The sequence below is a fragment of the Haliotis rufescens genome, unplaced genomic scaffold, assembly GCF_023055435.1.
Source record: "Haliotis rufescens isolate VD_foot unplaced genomic scaffold, xgHalRufe1.0.p SCAF_17, whole genome shotgun sequence".
NCBI lineage: Eukaryota > Metazoa > Mollusca > Gastropoda > Lepetellida > Haliotidae > Haliotis > Haliotis rufescens.
In genome coordinates this window covers 11,388,005-11,411,722 of record NW_025963857.1, presented here as the reverse complement: position 1 = coordinate 11,411,722, position 23,718 = coordinate 11,388,005, and the positions used below count along the sequence as shown (strand labels likewise).

The 23,718-nt window shown below is 37.5% G+C and overlaps 1 protein-coding gene across 1 annotated transcript in view; it reads left to right on the top strand.

Moving 5' to 3' along the window:
* Positions 1-23,718, top strand: part of LOC124136118 (C3 and PZP-like alpha-2-macroglobulin domain-containing protein 8) — a 59,912-nt gene that overhangs the window by 11,527 nt on the left and 24,667 nt on the right. Inside the window, exons 13-27 of the mRNA XM_048397538.1 lie at positions 513-620; positions 831-893; positions 1,663-1,851; positions 2,788-2,937; positions 5,110-5,247; positions 6,750-6,798; positions 6,934-7,053; positions 7,436-7,544; positions 8,130-8,247; positions 9,390-9,509; positions 10,798-10,914; positions 11,595-11,726; positions 20,620-20,791; positions 21,439-21,627; positions 22,837-22,915. Of these exons, the coding sequence (XP_048253495.1) occupies positions 513-620; positions 831-893; positions 1,663-1,851; positions 2,788-2,937; positions 5,110-5,247; positions 6,750-6,798; positions 6,934-7,053; positions 7,436-7,544; positions 8,130-8,247; positions 9,390-9,509; positions 10,798-10,914; positions 11,595-11,726; positions 20,620-20,791; positions 21,439-21,627; positions 22,837-22,915 (1,853 nt within the window). The remainder of the gene's footprint in view (positions 1-512; positions 621-830; positions 894-1,662; positions 1,852-2,787; positions 2,938-5,109; positions 5,248-6,749; positions 6,799-6,933; positions 7,054-7,435; positions 7,545-8,129; positions 8,248-9,389; positions 9,510-10,797; positions 10,915-11,594; positions 11,727-20,619; positions 20,792-21,438; positions 21,628-22,836; positions 22,916-23,718) is intronic.

Here is a 23,718-nt window from a genome sequence, read left to right as displayed (position 1 = left end):
CATTTTGATCACCTTCAATATTAATTGTTCTCATGGCATCTTTTGCATCTTATATGGCCTCATCTGTTTTGTCAATTTTCTTACTAATTAGGTTGTGATAGAAGGTAAGTAAAAATCTCTCACACTATATTTATGTAAGAAATAAACCCAGGTTTCTTTTAATTTAAATGGCAATGCCGTGGCATCTGTTTTAGTGTCCATGTAATAAACAGTCAAGGGGAGACAACTCAGACTGTCAAATTGCTGATAATGCTGTAAGCGGTATTTGCTATTTATTGTTGCAAGGGACACATCACAGGCGCCAAGCGTAACGTGCAAACTACATGTTGTTCAGAAAAATCCCAGACTATATTTGTATTATAAATAGGGCTACCACAGTTGTGTCCCTTTGGCGTACCAGAATCCTATGATCATGTGTTCAAATCCCAGAATCACCCTGATTATGTTTCTAGCTTGTCAGTGCTATATCTAGGATCATTGATTTCTAGTCGTTGTTTGTTCTTCTGTTCTAGGCTGAATATGACAATGATCCTACAACTCGTATCCAACTCCGTGGAACGCGATTCTTCTCTCGAAGCCAGAGCTACATCACCGTCACAACCTCAACAGACAACCCGAAGGTAAGAACTAAATGAACAATCTACAGACTGATTAGATTTCTCAGTGATATAATTTCTTTTCAAAAGGTTTAAATAGCCAATCAATTGAAGGTGTGTGAGCTTGCTGCTTGGGAATTTCTGTTGCTCATGCTATCAACCACTAGTTTTACTGGACTTGACACTTACCTGTAATCAATCACACACTCACCTGTAATCAATTGTATTCAACAGGTCAATGAGTACATGATCTTCCATGTGAAGACCAGCAACTTTATTCCAAGGATCTTCTACCAGGTATGATGGTTTACTTTTCATCATTTAACGAATGAATCTGATGCCATTTCTTGTCATTTATTACTTTACTATACAGTAAACTATGATTATAATGAAATCAAAGGGACCACTAATTGAAGTTGGTTTTTACCTTAATTCATTGTAAGAATGTGTACAGCATGTATAAAGCAAATGGCCGGGACCAGAAAATATGTTTGTTGTATCCACCAGTTCATTATTAGCATGTTCGTTATATTACTGTAATTGTATATTTTCATCCTCTATGATGAAGTTTGGTTATTAAACCTGCATTTTCATCTCTGCCCCCTCCCCCCCTACACACACACACACACACACACACACACACACACACACACACACACACACACACACACACACACACACACACACACACACACACACACACACACACACACACACACACACACACACACACACACACACACACACACACACACACTTTTCACACACTTTTCTCACACTTTTCTCACACTTTTCACACACTTTCACAAGAAAATTGTCTATTCTGTGCTGAGAATTGAAGCTGAATATCGACTTCCATGACAAAGTAGTATCAAGAATGTACTGATTGTCACAAATAGCTAAATCGTCACAATATGGCAGAAATATTGCTGATGTGACATTAAATATTAACGCACTCACTCACAAATAGCTAAGAATTGTTGATGTGGTACAAGATGAATTGGCACTAAAGGTTTTGACGATGTTGACTAACAAAGTAAGATGCTATGATAAACTTCTATTACAGGTGGTGTCGGGAGGGAACATCATCATTGGTGATGAGCTGGAGATGACTTCAAGGCAGAAGACGTTTGCCATAGCGTTGTCCCGGGAGATGATCCCCACGGCAAGGATGGTAGTGTACTATCTCAGACAACCGGAGGAGATCGTCATCGACGTCCTCAACTTCTTCGTTAATGGAACCAGACAGAATCAGGTAAATCACACCACCTTCCTGTTGTCATCATCTAGAAGCTTTCATGGATGATATGTCACAGGGTACCTTGGTATGTCTTCATTGTCTAGAAGGTATCATTGACAGGAGATCACAGGGTACCTTGGTATGTCTTCATTGTCTAGAAGGTTTCATGGCCAAGAGATCACATGGTACCTTGGTATGTTTTCATTGCCAAGAGGTCACAGAGTGCTAAGTTAGATAAGAAGAGGTCACAGAGTGATATTTTGGAGAACAACAGCGAACAACCTCAGACTACCATGTCTTCATTGCCAAGAGGTCACAGGGTGCTATGTTAGATAAGAAGAGGTCAGAGGGTGCTATGTTAGATAAGAAGAGGTCACAGAGTGCTATGTTTGATAAGAAGAGGTCACAGGGTGCTATGTTAGATAAGAAGAGGTCACAGGGTGCTATGTTAGATAAGAAGAGGTCACAGGGTGCTATGTTAGATAAGAAGAGGTCACAGGGTGCTATGTTAGATAAGAAGAGGTCACAGGGTGCTATGTTAGATAAGAAGAGGTCACAGGGTGCTATGTTAGATAAGAAGAGGTCAGAGAGTGATATTTTGGAGAACAAGAGCGATCAACCTCAGACCACCATGTCTTCATTGCCAAGAGGTCACAGGGTGCTATGTTAGATAAGAAGAGGTCAGAGAGTGATATTTTGGAGAACAACAGCGATCAACCTCAGACTACCATGTCTTCATAGGTCTCATGTTCCATGTTGAATGTGCCAATGTTGAAGTATAGGACCTCTGACTGGTGAGTGGTGGGATGGCGTCTACCTCATTAAGCACTTATCTCATCATGTGAAATGCTACTCTTTTGTTTAACTTGAATATACTACCCCGACTAACCAGCTGAAATTGTCAAATGTTTTGTATGCTCACATTACTCACTCACTCACTCATGGTTTCAGGTCAAACTAGAAATCAACCGAGGCAAGGACTTCAGCCGTGACAGTATAGAGTTTAACGCTTGGGCAGACCCTGGCTCCTACGTTGCCTTCGCAGGCATGCCTGTTGACTTGTACAATCGGGGAATGGATGACGGCATCAGTGAAAAAAATGTAAGTAGGGCTCCAGGAAATTATGTACGACGGTGATATTGAGCTCTTGAATCTTTCAATTGTTAGATTTTCATAATAGCGAATGTTAGGAAAGAAAATGTACACTGTTTGTTTGTATATGCTTGTTACATGATGGCAGCCTGTTAATAATTGACTCTGCATAGGTGGATCTAGAAGAGGGTTCCAGCGGGTCCGGCCCCCCACTTTTGAAAAACAAATGTTTGGTGTAGGCAGTAAAATTATCAGAGAGAGGATTTTGATATTTTGGACCCCTCCCTTTTTAAAGTGCTGGATCCAACCTTGCTTTGGACTTGACAAACCAGTGATTGATGTTTATCGTCCATACCATTGAGGTCAGATGACAATGCAGATCACTGACCCCGACCACCATTAAGTGACCTGTTATAGCATAGGTTGCTAGGGCCTGTTATAGCATAGGTTGCTAGGGCCTGTTATAGCATAGGTTGCCAGGGCCTGTTATGGCATAGGTTGCCAGGGCCTGTTATAGCATAGGTTGCCAGGGCCTGTTATGGCATAGGTTGCCAGGGCCTGTTATAGCATTGGTTGCCCTGGCCTGTTATAGCATAGGTTGCCCTGGCCTGTTATAGCATTGGTTGCCAGGGCCTGTTATAGCATAGGTTGCCCTGGCCTGTTATGGCATAGGTTGCTAGGGCCTGTTATAGCATAGGTTGCTAGGGCCTGTTATAGCATAGGTTGCCAGGGCCTGTTATAGCATAGGTTGCCAGGGCCTGTTATAGCATTGGTTGCCAGGGCCTGTTATAGCATAGGTTGCCAGGGCCTGTTGTAGCATTGGTTGCCAGGGCCTGTTATAGCATAGGTTGCTAGGGCCTGTTATAGCATAGGTTGCCCTGGCCTGTTATAGCATAGGTTGCTAGGGCCTGTTATAGCATTGGTTGCCCTGGCCTGTTATAGCATAGGTTGCCCTGGCCTGTTATAGCATAGGTTGCTAGGGCCTGTTCTAGCATTGGTTGCCAGGGCCTGTTATAGCATAGGTTGCCCTGGCCTGTTATAGCATTGGTTGCCAGGGCCTGTTATAGCATAGGTTGCCAGGGCCTGTTATAGCATAGGTTGCCCTGGCCTGTTATAGCATTGGTTGCTAGGGCCTGTTATAGCATAGGTTGCCAGGGCCCAAATCTAAGTACAGTAAACTATGGTCATAACGACCTCAAAAGGACCACTTATTTTAGTTTGTTAAAAGCATATATACAGCACATATATACAGCAATTGCATATGGGAACAAAAAGCAGTTTGTTCTATCCATCAGTTCGTATTGAGTGTGTTCGTTTACTGTACACTGAAAACTGATAACACCCGAACAGAACTGAATGTGAACTGATATGTCTAGGTGTGGAGGCTCATGTCTTACGTAAGGAGGGTACAGTAAACTACTGTTATAACGAACACGCTTATAACGAACTGACGGATATAACGAACTTACTTTTTGGCCCCGACTATTTGCTGTAGTTATGCTGTATATATGTTTATAACGAACTACGGTTATAACGAACTAAAATTAGTAGTCCCTTTGAGTTCTTTATAACCGTAGTTTACTGTATTTGTAAATGAATATGAAAATGAATAGAATATACACCATTTCAAGCAATGACACTATAGATATTATATATTTATTACTGTGGTCATGCAAGATATCTCTATATGGTGGCGAGTAACCAATGCTTGTCTTTGGAGCAGAATAAGGGCGTTTAGGTTGTTAAACTGCACAACCTGGAGGATTTTGTGTCATTGACCTGATGGCGACAATCAGTGCTCATGCTGTCAACTGCTGATTTATCTGTCACAGACTAAGTGTGACTGGCTGGAATATTGCTGACTATATTTCTTAAGAGTCCTTGATACCGGTGAAAATCCGGGGTAGAATTGGTCTTCAGCAACCCATGCTTGTCGGAAGAGGCGACAATAGGATCAGGTGGTCAGGCTTGCTGACCTGGTTGATGCATGTCATCGTATCCCAATTGCGTAGATCGATGCTCATGATGTTAATCACTGGATTGTCTGTTCCAGACTTGATTATTGACAGACTGCCTTCATATAGCTTGAATATTGCTGAGTGCAGTGTTAAACAACAAACAAACAAATCCTTGAATGACCCTGAACACATCTGATATTGAGACTGTCTTGATTTTGTTCAGCTGATCGATGAGCTGGACACGTATGACCAGCCAGCCAATGGCAGCTACCGCCATCTGTGGAGGATCAGCGACACAGAGTACGAGTACAAGTTCTTCCATGCCTCTGACTATGGCATAGACACCAACACAACGTTCAAGGTGACGACTGTTACATAGAAGACTCTTCACCATTGATCCAATATTGTTTCGTTCATGAAAACATGACTTTCAGTTTCACTTGTTTTGGGGGGGCCCGGGTGGCCCGGGTGGCTGTACAGAGTTGCGTCCCTTGGGCACGCCAGAAACCTATGATTGTGGGTTCGAATCCCGGTTCGCCCCGATTATGTTTCTAGGTTTGTCAGCACCATACCCGTGCTCGTGGGTTTCACCAAAGTGGTGAACGTCTAAGACCTGCATCACTTCGGGCTTTCCTCCCACATTAAGCTGACACGCCGTGAAATAACTGGAATAATGTTAAAAGCGGCGTTGAACTCACTCACTCACTCACTCACTCACTCACTCACTCACTCACTCACTCACTCACTCACTCACTCACTCACTCACTCACTCACTCACTCACTCACTCGTTTGGGGTCCAATGCGTGATCTTAAGGATCCCAGGTAATTGACACAGGCATCCCAGGTAGTACAGCTGATTGACATGTGTCCCAGGTAATACAACTGATACACAGGGGTCCCAGGTAGTACAGCTTATGGACATATGTGTCCCAGGTAATACAACTGATACACAGGGGTCCCAGGTAGTACAGCTTATTGACATATGTGTCCCAGGTAGTACAGCTGATTGACATGTGTCCCAGGTAATACAACTGATACACAGGGGTCCCAGGTAGTACAGCTTATTGACATATGTGTCCCAGGTAATACAACTGATACACAGGGGTCCCAGGTAGTACAGCTTATTGACATATGTGTCCCAGGTAATACAGCTGATTGACACAGGGGTCCTAGGTAGTACAGCTAATTGACAGTGGTCCCAGGTAATACAGCTGATTGACACAGGTGTCCCAGGTAGTACAGCTGATTAACATATGTGTCCCAGGTAATATAACTGATACACAGGGGTCCCAGGTTGTACAGCTGATTGACATATGTGTCTCAGGTAATACAGCTGATTGACACAGGGGTCCTAGGTAGTACAGCTGATTGACACAGGGGTCCCAGGTACTACAGCTGATTGACACAGTGGTCCCAGGTAGTACAGCTGATTGACACAGGGGTCCCAGGTAATACAGCTACAGAAATATAGCCTACACCGGGTGTTTTGGGGGAATCAGTGTTAACATAATTTTTTTGTTAGAAAGGAGGAATTTAGTTTGATGGAAGAGTAAGATTGTTTAACTTTGTAAGGACATTTGCGGTTGTGGGGTGACTAGACAGCTTTCACACACAATGCCCAGGTTTAATTCCAGTTATATCTGAGTGACTTTGACCCCAGTCATGGAAGCCTGCAACATAATTTTTGCCATTAAACAATTTATCACGTGACTAACCACTGGTCCAGGTAGTCCTATATTTACCCGGGCCCTACTCAGGCCCCCGACCCAAGGTACCCGAGTTACCCGTCCCAGCCCTACTTTGTCGTAGCGCCATGGCTCTCTTTAATAGATATGGTTTAATAATCCTTATCCCTGTTTCAGACCTCCGGCCTCATCATTCTGACAGATGCTGATGTTGGAAGACTCAACAGTAAGTAAACAGGACCCAGAGTGGCTCGGCTTACAAGGCCTGGAATATCTTCAGAATATAAATGTCTCGTGTCATCAATACAAATAAACTCAAAGGAAAATCCCCAGTCTCTCACTGCCGTGTTTCTGTCCTCAGATGTGCAGAGCTGCGAGGATTCGCAACAGTTACCATGTTTCTCGGGGGAGGCCTGTTACACTGTGGAGGAAATGTGTGACAGGGTCTTCAAATGTCCTGATGGCGCGGACGAGCAGGGATGTAAGTCAACCTCACTTTTCAATGTTACATGTGGAGATAATCTATACTCAGGTCCAGGGATGTAAGTCAACTTCACTTAACAATGTTACATGTGGATATAATATATATTCAAAGTACTTCATGGTTACCCTTTGTGGTGGTGCTGTACCCAAGGCAACACAATTTGCTGGACAGAGTTGTGTCCCTTAAGAATGCCAGGAACCTATGTTTGGTTTATCAGCACCATACCCGTGCAAGTATCAAAATTTGGGTCTGTATTTGGAATAGTAAGGATGTTCTGGCATGTGTTGTTCCAAAGTGACTTTATAATGTCACGGGTTCCAAGCATAGAATTTGGTTGGTTTTGCAATTAGCATGACACATCTACCCTTTCGTTTTGAAGGCCAGTATGAAGATAATCAACTACGTCATGCATCTGCCATGGACAGAGTGAGCAGAATTATGCGATTCTATGACAACAGCTCCTGGGCTTGGCAGGAAATCTTTGTTAAGTAAGTAGAAATAATTAAATAACTAAACACATTATACCCTTTGAATAAGAATTATGGAACAAACACACTTCAATTCCGATTTCGTTTTTTTTAATGGTGCATCTTTTTTCATTGCATTCTTGATTTTGATGTTTTAAATCTCATTAAAGTTGCTGTTTCAGAAGCAAATTGTACTTTAGAGAAGTAACAAGCTGGTATACTTCATACTCAGTGGAGGGGGCACGGGTGGCCCAGTCGTCTAAGGCGCCGTGATTCGCTGTGCAGAATTGCATCCCTTGGACAAGCCAGAAACCTATGATTGTGGGTTCGAATCCCGGTTCACCCCAATTTTGTTTCTAGGTTTGTCAGCACCATACCTGTGCTCGTGGGTTTCACCGAAGTGGTAAACGTCTGAGACCTGCATCACTTCAGGCTTTCCTCCCACATTAAGCTGACACGCCGCGATATAACTGTAATACTGTTAAAAGCGGCGTTAAACCCAACTCACTCACTCACTCATACTCAGTGGACATGATGGAATGGTCTGAATAAGATGTAAATTTGAACTAAATTGTAACTTGAATATCTGATAAACCTCCTTTCCAGACCTGATGGCCGTGTAGATTTCCGTGTTGATGTTCCAAAGTACCCATTGTCATGGGTGATAAACGGCCTGTCTGTCAGCAGAGAACTCGGCCTTGGAATCATGCAGAGACCAGTCTTGGTATGTAGCCTTGAAGCAAGGGAGATTACTCTTGAACCTGAACCTTGGAACAAGGGAGATAATTCTTTAAGATTTTATTAGAATTGTTGGAGTTGTATATCAAGACATATGTATTTTTAGACTTAACCTATCTCACACACATTTCTGCCTTCTTCTTTCGATCCTTATGTGGAAACGTGCTTAAACAAAGCTTCATGCTTCTAAAAGCAGTTCACCTGAACACATCCTGTGGGAGCAGGTTGCTCTAACATCGGCATGGTAACGAGCGCACTAGAAGCAGACGTCTAGTTCGTTTGGGTGGCAACATCGTCACTGAGGAAGCTATCCGATACTCCATAGTCTTCAACTGACAACAATGGTATGGTAGACAGAAGAGGTGGTTTCATGGCTGTTATGGCAGAAGAGATGGCCTTGTAACACGTTTGGGCTTTTTGGCTGAGGAAGGCCTGTGTCCTGCGTCCTCAGATTTAAACCGCCAATCAGTATTACGCTTATGACATTTGCGCAGGTAAATACAAAAGGCTTCCTCCGAGAGGTGGGAACAATGTTAACAAGTACAGTCCTTATAACAAAGGACACGACAGTGACAGCAATGGGCGTGGGTCCGCCAAGGAAATAGTATGTTTGCAATTTACGCCGGCTGGGCCGGGCGTTTACCTTGGTCTGTTTCCGTCTTCTACATTAGTATCCTAGGTGTTATTACCAAGCAGGAGGGACCCTACAAGAAATAAAAAAAACTAAAATGTATTCTCTTATAATTCCCAAAACACGTCTTCACACAGTGGCGATGAGAAAGAGAATGATGTGGCAGCGTGGTCATGTGATCCGATCGTGTAGGTCGCTATGCACGGGATTACAGTGCGTGACCTCTTTGTTTGGGTGGTGACCATGGTGATGCTGGGATGTGATTGGGTGAATTGTTTTTAGAAGCTTGAAAGTTCAAGCACAATTCCACATAAAGATTGAAAGAAGGAAGATTTCATGTATATAGTATATAGATACACAATTTAATGTATAATTTACAATATGTTTGATGACCTCCCATTCAGTGAATATTTAGTCATTCTTGGAGCCATGATGTAGACGTACCAATCACCTAACAATGAATGGTACTTTTATTTGCGTATGGTGTCCCCTTTCAGTATGACGCTGCCAGGTATATGTACATCCAAGTAGAAGCACCTGTGACCATCGTGAGAGGAGAGCAGATTGGAGTCAGGGTCACTGTCTTCAACTACTGGTACAACGATGACTACATTGAGGTCAGTGGAATCACTTGGTGAACAGACAAACGTTTTAGGTGAAAATAGACATTTATGTTCACCGATTCCCATTCCATAATAAATATGAGCAGTTGGTGGAAATGTTTTAAGCATAAGTAAATGTTTATTCCAGGATAGATATGAGCAACATTGACTTAGGTCAACACAGATTCGGAAGCACCCACCCACCCAATCCCACTCTTTACCCCACACTTCACCATACCCCACCCCATCACCCACCCCAGAGCCAAGGAAGCACCCACATGCACCCCATCCAACAATCTCATGCCCCTACCAACCTCATCCCCCTACAGCCTAGGTAGCACCTAACCATACAAGTTTCATCAAGTATTGTGAGTTGCAGGTGCTTGTCACCATGCATTGAGAGAGACTTGTAAAGTTGTTGTCAAATGTTGGTTAAAGAATGTCTGTATGTATATAGTCTCATCAACATGATCAAGTATTGTGAGTTGCAGGTGCTTGTCACCATGCATTGAGAGAGACTTGTAAAGTTGTTGTCAAATGTTGGTTAAAGAATGTCTGTATGTATATAGTCTCATCAAGTATTGTGAGTTGCAGGTGCTTGTCACCATGCATTGAGAGAGACTTGTTGTCAAATGTTGGTTAAAGAATGTCTGTATGTATATAGTCTCATCAAGTATAGTGAGTTGCAGGTGCTTGTCACCATGCATTGAGAGAGACTTGTTGTCAAATGTTGGTTAAAGAATGTCTGTATGTATATAGTCTCATCAAGTATAGTGAGTTGCAGGTGCTTGTCACCATGCATTGAGAGAGACTTGTTGTCAAATGTTGGTTAAAGAATGTCTGTATGTATATAGTCTCATCAAGTATTGTGAGTTGCAGGTGCTTGTCACCATGCATTGAGAGAGACTTGTTGTCAAATGTTGGTTAAAGAATGTCTGTATGTATATAGTCTCATCAAGTATTGTGAGTTGCAGGTGCTTGTCACCATGCATTGTTTTTTGCTTGTGCTGTCACCATGCATTGAGAGAGACTCATCAAATGTTCCTTAAAGAATGTCTGTCTGTACATTGTTTCAACAAGTGTTGTGTTTTGCAGGTGCTTGTCACCATGCATTGTTTTTTGCTTGTGCTGTCACCATGCATTGAGAGACTCATCAAATATTGGTTAAAGAATGTCTGTATGCATATTGTTTCATCAAGTGTTGGGATTTGCTTGTGCTGTCACCATGCATTGAGAGACTCGTCAAATGTTCCTTAAAGAATGTCTGTCTGTTCATTGTTTCAACAAGTGTTGTGTTTTGCAGGTGCTTGTCACCATGCATGGCGGTCCAGACTATGAGTTTGTGGTGGTGAATGACATGGGCATCGTCAGCGCCTACAAGCCAACCACCCACAAGGGAGACCATCAGACCATTGTCTTTGTAAGTATTCCGCTAGCCAACATGTTATGATTGTAGGGATTGTATATTTTGGGGGTATCAAAGAGTTACGAGCTTGTTCAAATTATGGAATTATGTACGTTAAAGAGAAGCAAGACATTCGGTTTGAATGATTGAATTCTATATGAAATAAGTACGTTGGGCATTTTGGATATTATAAGATTAGGTAATATAAAGAGTGGCATTACAATGAGATCAGATGGTATGTGAGACCTTATGTGCGTTTGGCCGCACAATGTATTGTTATTCTGTGTACACAAGTGATACAAATTACTCTGTAGAGTGGCACTACAGTGGGTCTGTAGAGTGGCATTACAATGGGTCTGTAGAGAGACATTACAGTGGGTCTGGAGAGCGGCACTACAATGGGTCTGTAGAGTGGAATTACAATGGGTCTGTAGAGAGGCATTACAGTGGGTCTGTAGAGTGGCATTGAAATGGGTCTATAGAGTGGCATTACAATGGGTCTGTAAAGTGGCATTACAATGGATCTGGAGAGTGGCACTAGAGTGGGTCTGTAGAGAGACATTACAATGGGTCTGTAGAGTGGCACTACAGTGGGACTGTAGAGTGGCAATACAATGGGTCTGGAGGGGCATTACAAAGGGTCTGTAGAGGGGCACTACAGTGGGTCTGTGATCACGGGACTTGTCTTCCTGCAGCTGGAGCCTGGGGAGTCAAAGGACATCTACATGCCGATTGTGCCGACAATAATCAAGGGACAGTTCACTTTCCGTGTGAGCGCCTCCTGTTTCATGGAGCGGGATGAGGTCGTCAGGACGGTGCACCTACAGGTAGGTGACGCTGATGAAGATGTATGAGTGAGTGAATATTGCATTTAGACGCATCAACAGTATTGCCAGTATTGATATACCTGTTTACCACTACTTGGTGCTAGCGTGTACATATCCTTAGCTATGACCATTGTGAATTTATGAAATGTATCTGACAGTATCACTCTTACAGTCTCAGATCATGCTATGGTATTGAGCCATAGACTGCTTGTTTTCAGACAAACAGTAAGAACATTTCTGTTTATCATAGTGTTTCACACACATTCTATGAATTTACGAAAATTGCTGCTGTTGCTAAAAATTGAAAAGAATGACGCTTGGTAACAGGATAGTATTCAATCTTAGAAATTATTGCAAAAGTATATATGCTTATCACATACATACAGTATTACACATCAGTTTAGAACCTACATTTTATTCCATGCATACAGTATTACACATCTGTTTAGAACATACATTTTATGACATGCATACATTATTACACATCAGTTTAGAACCTACATTTTATTACATGCATACAGTATTACACATCAGTTTAGAACATACATTTTATGACATGCATACAGTATTACACATCAGTTTAGAACCTACATTTTATTACATGCATACAGTATTACACATCAGTTTAGAACCTACATTTTATTACATGCATACAGTATTACACATCAGTTTAGAACATACAATTTATTACATGCATACAGTATTACACATCAGTTTAGAACCTACATTTTATTACATGCATACAGTATTACACATCTGTTTAGAACATACATTTTATGACATGCATACAGTATTAAACATCACTTTAGAACCTACATTTTATTACATGCATACAGTATTACACATCTGTTTAGAACATACATTTTATGACATGCATACAGTATTACACATCAGTTTAGAACCTACATTTTATTACATGCATACAGTATTACACATCTGTTTAGAACATACATTTTATGACATGCATACAGTATTACACATCAGTTTAGAACCTACATTTTATTACATACATTATTACACATCAGTTTAGAACCTACATTTTATTACATGCATACAGTATTACACATCAGTTTAGAACCTACATTTTATTACATGCATACAGTATTACACATCTGTTTAGAACATACATTTTATGACATGCATACAGTATTACACATCAGTTTAGAACCTACATATTATTACATGCATACAGTATTACACATCTGTTTAGAACATACATTTTATGACATGCATACAGTATTACACATCAGTTTAGAACCTACATTTTATTACATACATTATTACACATCAGTTTAGAACCTACATTTTATTACATGCATACAGTATTACACATCTGTTTAGAACATACATTTTATTACATGCATACAGTATTACACATCTGTTTAGAACATACATTTTATGACATGCATACAGTATTACACATCAGTTTAGAACATACATTTTATGACATGCATACAGTATTACACATCAGTTTAGAACCTACATTTTATTACATGCATACAGTATTACACATAAGTTTAGAACCTACATTTTATTACATGCATACAGTATTACACATCAGTTTAGAACATACAATTTATTACATGCATACAGTATTACACATCAGTTTAGAACCTACATTTTATTACATGCATACAGTATTACACATCTGTTTAGAACCTACATTTTATGACATGCATACAGTATTACACATCAGTTTAGAACCTACATTTTATTACATGCATACAGTATTACACATCTGTTTAGAACATACATTTTATTACATGCATACAGTATTACACATCAGTTTAGAACCTACATTTTATTACATGCATACAGTATTACACATCTGTTTAGAACATACATTTTATGACATGCATACAGTATTACACATCAGTTTAGAACCTACATTTTATTACATACATTATTACACATCAGTTTAGAACCTACATTTTATTACATGCATACAGTATTACACATCAGTTTAGAACATACATTTTATTACATGCATACAGTATCACACATCTGTTTAGAACCTACATTTTATTACATGCATACAGTATTACACATCAGTTTAGAACCTACATTTTATTACATGCATACAGTATTACACATCTGTTTAGAACATACATTTTATGACATGCATACAGTATTACACATCAGTTTAGAACCTACATTTTATTACATACATTATTACACATCAGTTTAGAACCTACATTTTATTACATGCATACAGTATTACACATCTGTTTAGAACATACATTTTATTACATGCATACAGTATTACACATCTGTTTAGAACATACATTTTATGACATGCATACAGTATTACACATCAGTTTAGAACATACATTTTATTACATGCATACAGTATTACACATCAGTTTAGAACCTACATTTTATTACATGCATACAGTATTACACATCTGTTTAGAACATACATTTTATGACATGCATACAGTATTACACATCTGTTTAGAACATACATTTTATGACATGCATACAGTATTACACATCAGTTTAGAACATACATTTTATGACATGCATACAGTATTACACATCAGTTTAGAACCTACATTTTATTACATGCATACAGTATTACACATAAGTTTAGAACCTACATTTTATTACATGCATACAGTATTACACATCAGTTTAGAACATACAATTTATTACATGCATACAGTATTACACATCAGTTTATAACCTACATTTTATTACATGCATACAGTATTACACATCTGTTTAGAACCTACATTTTATTACATGCATACAGTATTACACATCAGTTTAGAACCTACATTTTATTACATGCATACAGTATTACACATCTGTTTAGAACATACATTTTATGACATGCATACAGTATTACACATCAGTTTAGAACCTACATTTTATTACATGCATACAGTATTACACATCTGTTTAGAACATACATTTTATGACATGCATACAGTATTACACATCAGTTTAGAACCTACATTTTATTACATACATTATTACACATCAGTTTAGAACCTACATTTTATTACATGCATACAGTATTACACATCAGTTTAGAACCTACATTTTATTACATGCATACAGTATTACACATCTGTTTAGAACATACATTTTATGACATGCATACAGTATTACACATCAGTTTAGAACCCACATTTTATTACATGCATACAGTATTACACATCTGTTTAGAACATACATTTTATGACATGCATACAGTATTACACATCAGTTTAGAACCTACATTTTATTACATACATTATTACACATCAGTTTAGAACCTACATTTTATTACATGCATACAGTATTACACATCTGTTTAGAACATACATTTTATTACATGCATACAGTATTACACATCTGTTTAGAACATACATTTTATGACATGCATACAGTATTACACATCAGTTTAGAACATACATTTTATTACATGCATACAGTATTACACATCAGTTTAGAACCTACATTTTATTACATGCATACAGTATTACACATCTGTTTAGAACATACATTTTATGACATGCATACAGTATTACACATCAGTTTAGAACCTACATTTTATTACATGCATACAGTATTACACATCTGTTTAGAACATACATTTTATGACATGCATACAGTATTACACATCAGTTTAGAACCTACATTTTATTACATACATTATTACACATCAGTTTAGAACCTACATTTTATTACATGCATACAGTATTACACATCTGTTTAGAACATACATTTTATGACATGCATACAGTATTACACATCAGTTTAGAACCTACATTTTATTACATGCATACAGTATTACACATCTGTTTAGAACATACATTTTATGACATGCATACAGTATTACACATAAGTTTAGAACATACATTTTATTACATACATTATTACACATCAGTTTAGAACCTACATTTTATTACATGCATACAGTATTACACATCTGTTTAGAACATACATTTTATTACATGCATACAGTATTACACATCTGTTTAGAACATACATTTTATGACATGCATACAGTATTACACATCAGTTTAGAACATACATTTTATTACATACATTATTACACATCAGTTTAGAACCTACATTTTATTACATGCATACAGTATTACACATCTGTTTAGAACATACATTTTATGACATGCATACAGTATTACACATCAGTTTAGAACCTACATTTTATTACATGCATACAGTATTACACATCAGTTTAGAACATACATTTTATGACATGCATACAGTATTACACATCAGTTTAGAACCTACATTTTATTACATACATTATTACACATCAGTTTAGAACCTACATTTTATTACATGCATACAGTATTACACATCTGTTTAGAACATACATTTTATGACATGCATACAGTATTACACATCAGTTTAGAACCTACATTTTATTACATGCATACAGTATTACACATCTGTTTAGAACATACATTTTATGACATGCATACAGTATTACACATAAGTTTAGAACATACATTTTATTACATACATTATTACACATCAGTTTAGAACCTACATTTTATTACATGCATACAGTATTACACATCTGTTTAGAACATACATTTTATTACATGCATACAGTATTACACATCTGTTTAGAACATACATTTTATGACATGCATACAGTATTACACATCAGTTTAGAACATACATTTTATTACATACATTATTACACATCAGTTTAGAACCTACATTTTATTACATGCATACAGTATTACACATCTGTTTAGAACATACATTTTATGACATGCATACAGTATTACACATCTGTCTAGAACATACATTTTATTACATACATTATTACACATCAGTTTAGAACCTACATTTTATTACATGCATACAGTATTACACATCTGTTTAGAACATACATTTTATGACATGCATACAGTATTACACATCAGTTTAGAACCTACATTTTATTACATGCATACAGTATTACACATCTGTTTAGAACATACATTTTATGACATGCATACAGTATTACACATAAGTTTAGAACATACATTTTATTACATACATTATTACACATCAGTTTAGAACCTACATTTTATTACATGCATACAGTATTACACATCTGTTTAGAACATACATTTTATTACATGCATACAGTATTACACATCTGTTTAGAACATACATTTTATGACATGCATACAGTATTACACATCAGTTTAGAACATACATTTTATTACATACATTATTACACATCAGTTTAGAACCTACATTTTATTACATGCATACAGTATTACACATCTGTTTAGAACATACATTTTATGACATGCATACAGTATTACACATCTGTTTAGAACATACATTTTATTACATACATTATTACACATCAGTTTAGAACCTACATTTTATTACATGCATACGGTATTACACATCAGTTTAGAACCTACATTTTATGACATGCATACAGTATTACACATCTGTTTAGAACATACATTTTATTACATGCATACAGTATTACACATCTGTTTAGAACATACATTTTATGACATGCATACAGTATTACACATCAGTTTAGAACATACATTTTATGACATGCATACAGTATTACACATCAGTTTAGAACATACATTTTATTACATACATTATTACACATCAGTTTAGAACCTACATTTTATTACATGCATACAGTATTACACATCTGTTTAGAACATACATTTTATGACATGCATACAGTATTACACATCTGTTTAGAACATACATTTTATTACATACATTATTACACATCAGTTTAGAACCTACATTTTATTACATGCATACAGTATTACACATCTGTTTAGAACATACATTTTATGACATGCATACAGTATTACACATCAGTTTAGAACCTACATTTTATTACATGCATACAGTATTACACATCTGTTTAGAACATACATTTTATGACATGCATACAGTATTACACATAAGTTTAGAACATACATTTTATTACATACATTATTACACATCAGTTTAGAACCTACATTTTATTACATGCATACAGTATTACACATCTGTTTAGAACATACATTTTATTACATGCATACAGTATTACACATCTGTTTAGAACATACATTTTATGACATGCATACAGTATTACACATCAGTTTAGAACATACATTTTATTACATACATTATTACACATCAGTTTAGAACCTACATTTTATTACATGCATACAGTATTACACATCTGTTTAGAACATACATTTTATGACATGCATACAGTATTACACATCTGTTTAGAACATACATTTTATTACATACATTATTACACATCAGTTTAGAACCTACATTTTATTACATGCATACGGTATTACACATCAGTTTAGAACCTACATTTTATGACATGCATACAGTATTACACATCTGTTTAGAACATACATTTTATTACATGCATACAGTATTACACATCTGTTTAGAACATACATTTTATGACATGCATACAGTATTACACATCAGTTTAGAACATACATTTTATTACATGCATACAGTATTACACATCAGTTTAGAACCTACATTTTATTACATGCATACAGTATTACACATCTGTTTAGAACATACATTTTATGACATGCATACAGTATTACACATCAGTTTAGAACCTACATTTTATTACATGCATACAGTATTACACATCTGTTTAGAACATACATTTTATGACATGCATACAGTATTACACATCTGTTTAGAACATACATTTTATGACATGCATACATTATTACACATCAGTTTAGAACCTACATTTTATTACATGCATACAGTATTACACATCTGTTTAGAACATACATTTTATGACATGCATACAGTATTACACATCAGTTTAGAACCTACATTTTATTACATGCATACAGTATTACACATCTGTTTAGAACATACATTTTATGACATGCATACAGTATTACACATCAGTTTAGAACATACATTTTATTACATACATTATTACACATCAGTTTAGAACCTACATTTTATTACATGCATACAGTATTACACATCTGTTTAGAACATACATTTTATTACATGCATACAGTATTACACATCTGTTTAGAACATACATTTTATGACATGCATACAGTATTACACATCAGTTTAGAACATACATTTTATTACATACATTATTACACATCAGTTTAGAACCTACATTTTATTACATGCACACAGTATTACACATCAGTTTAGAACATACATTTTATGACATGCATACAGTATTACACATCTGTTTAGAACATACATTTTATGACATGCATACAGTATTACACATCAGTTTAGAACCTACATTTTATTACATGCATACAGTATTACACATCAGTTTAGAACCTACATTTTATTACATGCATACAGTATTACACATCTGTTTAGAACATACATTTTATGACATGCATACAGTATTACACATCAGTTTAGAACCTACATTTTATTACATGCATACAGTATTACACATCTGTTTAGAACATACATTTTATGACATGCATACAGTATTACACATCTGTTTAGAACATACATTTTATGACATGCATACAGTATTACACATCAGTTTAGAACCTACATTTTATTACATGCATACAGTATTACACATCAGTTTAGAACATACATTTTATTACATGCATACAGTATTACACATCAGTTTAGAACCTACATTTTATTACATGCATACAGTATTACACATCTGTTTAGAACATACATTTTATGACATGCATACATTATTACACATCAGTTTAGAACCTACATTTTATTACATGCATACAGTATTACACATCTGTTTAGAACATACATTTTATGACATGCATACAGTATTACACATCAGTTTAGAACCTACATTTTATTACATACATTATTACACATCAGTTTAGAACCTACATTTTATTACATGCATACAGTATTACACATCAGTTTAGAACATACATTTTATTACATGCATACAGTATTACACATCTGTTTAGAACATACATTTTATGACATGCATACAGTATTACACATCAGTTTAGAACCTACATTTTATTACATGCATACAGTATTACACATCTGTTTAGAACCTACATTTTATTACATGCATACAGTATTACACATCAGTTTAGAACCTACATTTTATTACATACATTATTACACATCAGTTTAGAACCTACATTTTATTACATGCATACAGTATTACACATCTGTTTAGAACATACATTTTATTACATGCATACAGTATTACACATCTGTTTAGAACATACATTTTATGACATGCATACAGTATTACACATCAGTTTAGAACATACATTTTATTACATGCATACAGTATTACACATCAGTTTAGAACCTACATTTTATTACATGCATACAGTATTACACATCTGTTTAGAACATACATTTTATGACATGCATACAGTATTACACATCAGTTTAGAACCTACATTTTATTACATGCATACAGTATTACACATCAGTTTAGAACATACATTTTATTACATGCATACAGTATTACACATCAGTTTAGAACATACAATTTATTACATGCATACAGTATTACACATCTGTTTAGAACATACATTTCATTACATACATTATTACACATCAGTTTAGAACATACAATTTATTACATGCATACAGTATTACACATTATTACATTAGTATTCTTCATATGGTTCAAGATGAGCTTGCTAAAAGCAAATCCATTCAATTCAAACATTTATTATGACTGCACACGCATTGTAGAGTTCTAGACATAATACTCAAGTCTTTGTTCATATTCTGAAACTTGATAGGAAGAAGATGAAGATATATTTCTCCCCCAAATTGTAATTAATCTGTTAATTAATCTGAATAATTTATGGATGCTGACTTTTTCCTGAAATTAAATATGCATTTCAGTTATGACGAGTGGTAGACAATTTAAGATATTAGCATTTCGTATCAAATGTAACTTTTTTGTGATTGTCAGCCTGATGGCGTGATGAACTACTATCACACCCCGTACCTCATCGATCTCATCACCTACGCCTCCATCATCATCCCCGACCTGGACGTTCCGGTGCCAGAACAGTTTGTTGTTCCCGAACAGCGATACCACCTGTATGTGCCTGGCTCAGCCGAGGGGCATCTCAGTATTTTCGGTAAGCGCCACCACAAGTTGATCCAAGGCTATCACAGGTTTGTTCCTGTACTTTCTTGAAGAATTCACTTCCTCCGGTGATGTTATGATAAACTGTGTCATTAAAGCCTCCCTCACATGGGGAAATAGATGCTGACCTATCGTAACCATGGCATTAGAACCACATACTTTTTGATCTGAGTGCGGGGCGATTGGGGATTGGGTAGCCTCGTGGTTAATGCTTTCCTTCTCATGCCAAAGACCCGGGTTCAATTCCCAACATGGGCACTATGTGTGAAGCCCTTTTCTGGTGTCCCAAGCCGTGATATTGCTGGAATATTGCTAAAAGCGGTGTAAAACCATACTCACTCACTCACTCACTGATCTGAGTGCAGATGGGCAGATATTTGCATGCAGTTTGTTGTTTTTTCCAAATCTACTCTGAACCTACAGCATGTATTTGCCAAGTCCTAGTTAGCAGACTTGGCAGGACGGGAAAAAGACAATTTTCAAATTTCCGATTTTATTCCACTTTTGTACAATTTTTGTTTGAATGATTCGTCATCCAAGTATTTAGGAGTAGAAGTGTCTTTGAGGCTGATGTAGAGATATTAGTGTTACAGTGCCATATACTGTATGGGGGACATTGATACGTGTTCTAACTCTCAGGTGACGTGGTGACCCCTGGATTCTTTGAGGACTATCTGAATGCTGAGAATGTCTTGTGGCGTCCGTACGGGACCGGAGAGAACATCGCCTTCAACTTCGCCTACAATCTACTGACCTTGAGATTCATGAAGGCAAGCCAGCAGCTGAGTGAAGAGGCTCTCCAGAAAGCTCTCTACTACATGAACATAGGTAGGCAGGATTGAACCTTCTAGACCTACTCCTGGCTTAGACAAGGCTGGCACCTTCTAGATGTACTCCTGGCTTAGACAAGGCTGGCACCTTCTAGACGTACTCCTGGCTTAGACAAGGCTGGCACCTTCTAGACGTACTCCTGGTTTAGACAAGGCTGGCACCTTCTAGACATACTCTTGGCTTAGACAAGGCTGGCATCTTCTAGACGTACTTTTGGCTTAGACAAGGCTGGCACCTTCTAGACGTACTCTTGGCTTAGACAAGGCTGGCACCTTCTAGATATACTTTTGGCTTAGACAAGGCTGGCACCTTCTAGAAGTACTCTTGGCTTAGACAAGGCTGGCAGCTCTGTCCATCAAAATATAAAGGTGGCTCAGTTTGATCTGGTGGCCAGGCTTGGTGGCTTGTGTGTCATTGATCCTTGCTAGATATTGCCCATAATATCCATCACTGGTTTGTCTGGTCCAGACTTGAGTATGACATGGTGCTGTGAGTTGTAATATTGATGAACATCAAACAACCAAATTACCTTGACAATGGCTCCATGCTCATGCTATCAACCACTAGTTTGGCATCTCCAGATTGGACTTCATACAGGCTGTCATTTTATTGCTGGGATAATGCTGACTTCAGCGTAAGCAGCATCAATCACTGGGCTTAAGAAAATAAAAGAATTGGTTCTCAGACAATGACTTCTGAAAATATAGGGGCGGGCTGTGTTTTTTTTTGTTGTTGCTTGTTCAAACTAGTATGTCACCAAATAAACCTGGGAAAGGCCATCTACATAAACAAGCATCCAAACTCCTATTGCTGCCATGACCATAACACGAGATGCACAGTTAAGCAGTGCGCATGTCAAGGGAAGTAACTGTGTGCTATATTGGATTGCATTGTTTTTGACAGAGACCATACTCTCTGTTTTTAAGCACCGTATTAGGATTTTTTGATTTGTTAAAAATGGAAATAAAAACGAAAAAAGCGGACTTTATGATGATGCCCTATTTTAGCCCTATGTACCATCAGATATATATATACTACTCAAAAGAAGTTAAGGATCACCTGATTCTTTCATATTACTATAATAAATCTCTCATGTCATGACAGATTAACTTTACCATTATGAAAGAATCGGGTGATCCTTAACTTCTTTTGAGTAGTATATATATATTTGATGGTGATGTTGAGACACTTTCTGTGTTATTACAGTACTACAGAGACAGATGGGATACATGAATGATGACGGGTCCTTCCGCATGTTCCGAGATGACCCCAAACCCAGTCTGTGGTGAGTAGAGAAGTTGGCAGTGGACTTGTTATGAATGTATTCCTTAGGTGTTGAAATATACATCGTGCCGGAACTACTTTCAGTCACAAACCCAGTCTGTGGTGAGTAGAGAAGTTGGCAGTGGACTTGTTATGAATGTATTACTTAGGTGTTGAAATATACATCGTGCCGGAACTACTTTCAGTCACAAACCCAGTCTGTGGTGAGTAGAGAAGTTGGCAGTGGACTTGTTATGAATGTATTCCTTAGGTGTTGAAATATACATCGTGCTGGAACTACTTTCAGTCACAAACCCAGTCTGTGGTGAGTAGAGAAGTTGGCAGTGGACTTGTTATGAATGTATTCCTTAGGTGTTGAAATATACATCGTGCCGGAACTACTTTCAGTCACATACCCAGTCTGTGGTGAGTAGAGAAGTTGGCAGTGGACTTGTTATGAATGTATTCCTTAGGTGTTGAAATATACATCGTGCCGGAACTACTTTCAGTCACATACCCAGTCTGTGGTGAGTAGAGAAGTTGGCAGTGGACTTGTTATGAATGTATTCCTTAGGTGTTGAAATATACATCGTGCCGGAACTACTTTCAGTCACAAACCCAGTCTGTGGTGAGTAGAGAAGTTGGCAGTGGACTTGTTATGAATGTATTCCTTAGGTGTTGAAATATACATCGTGCTGGAACTACTTTCAGTCACAAACCCAGTCTGTGGTGAGTAGAGCGGTTGGCAGTGGACTCGTTATGAATGTATTAGGTGTTGAGATATAAATCGTGCCAGAACTACTTTCAGTCACAAACCCAGTCTGT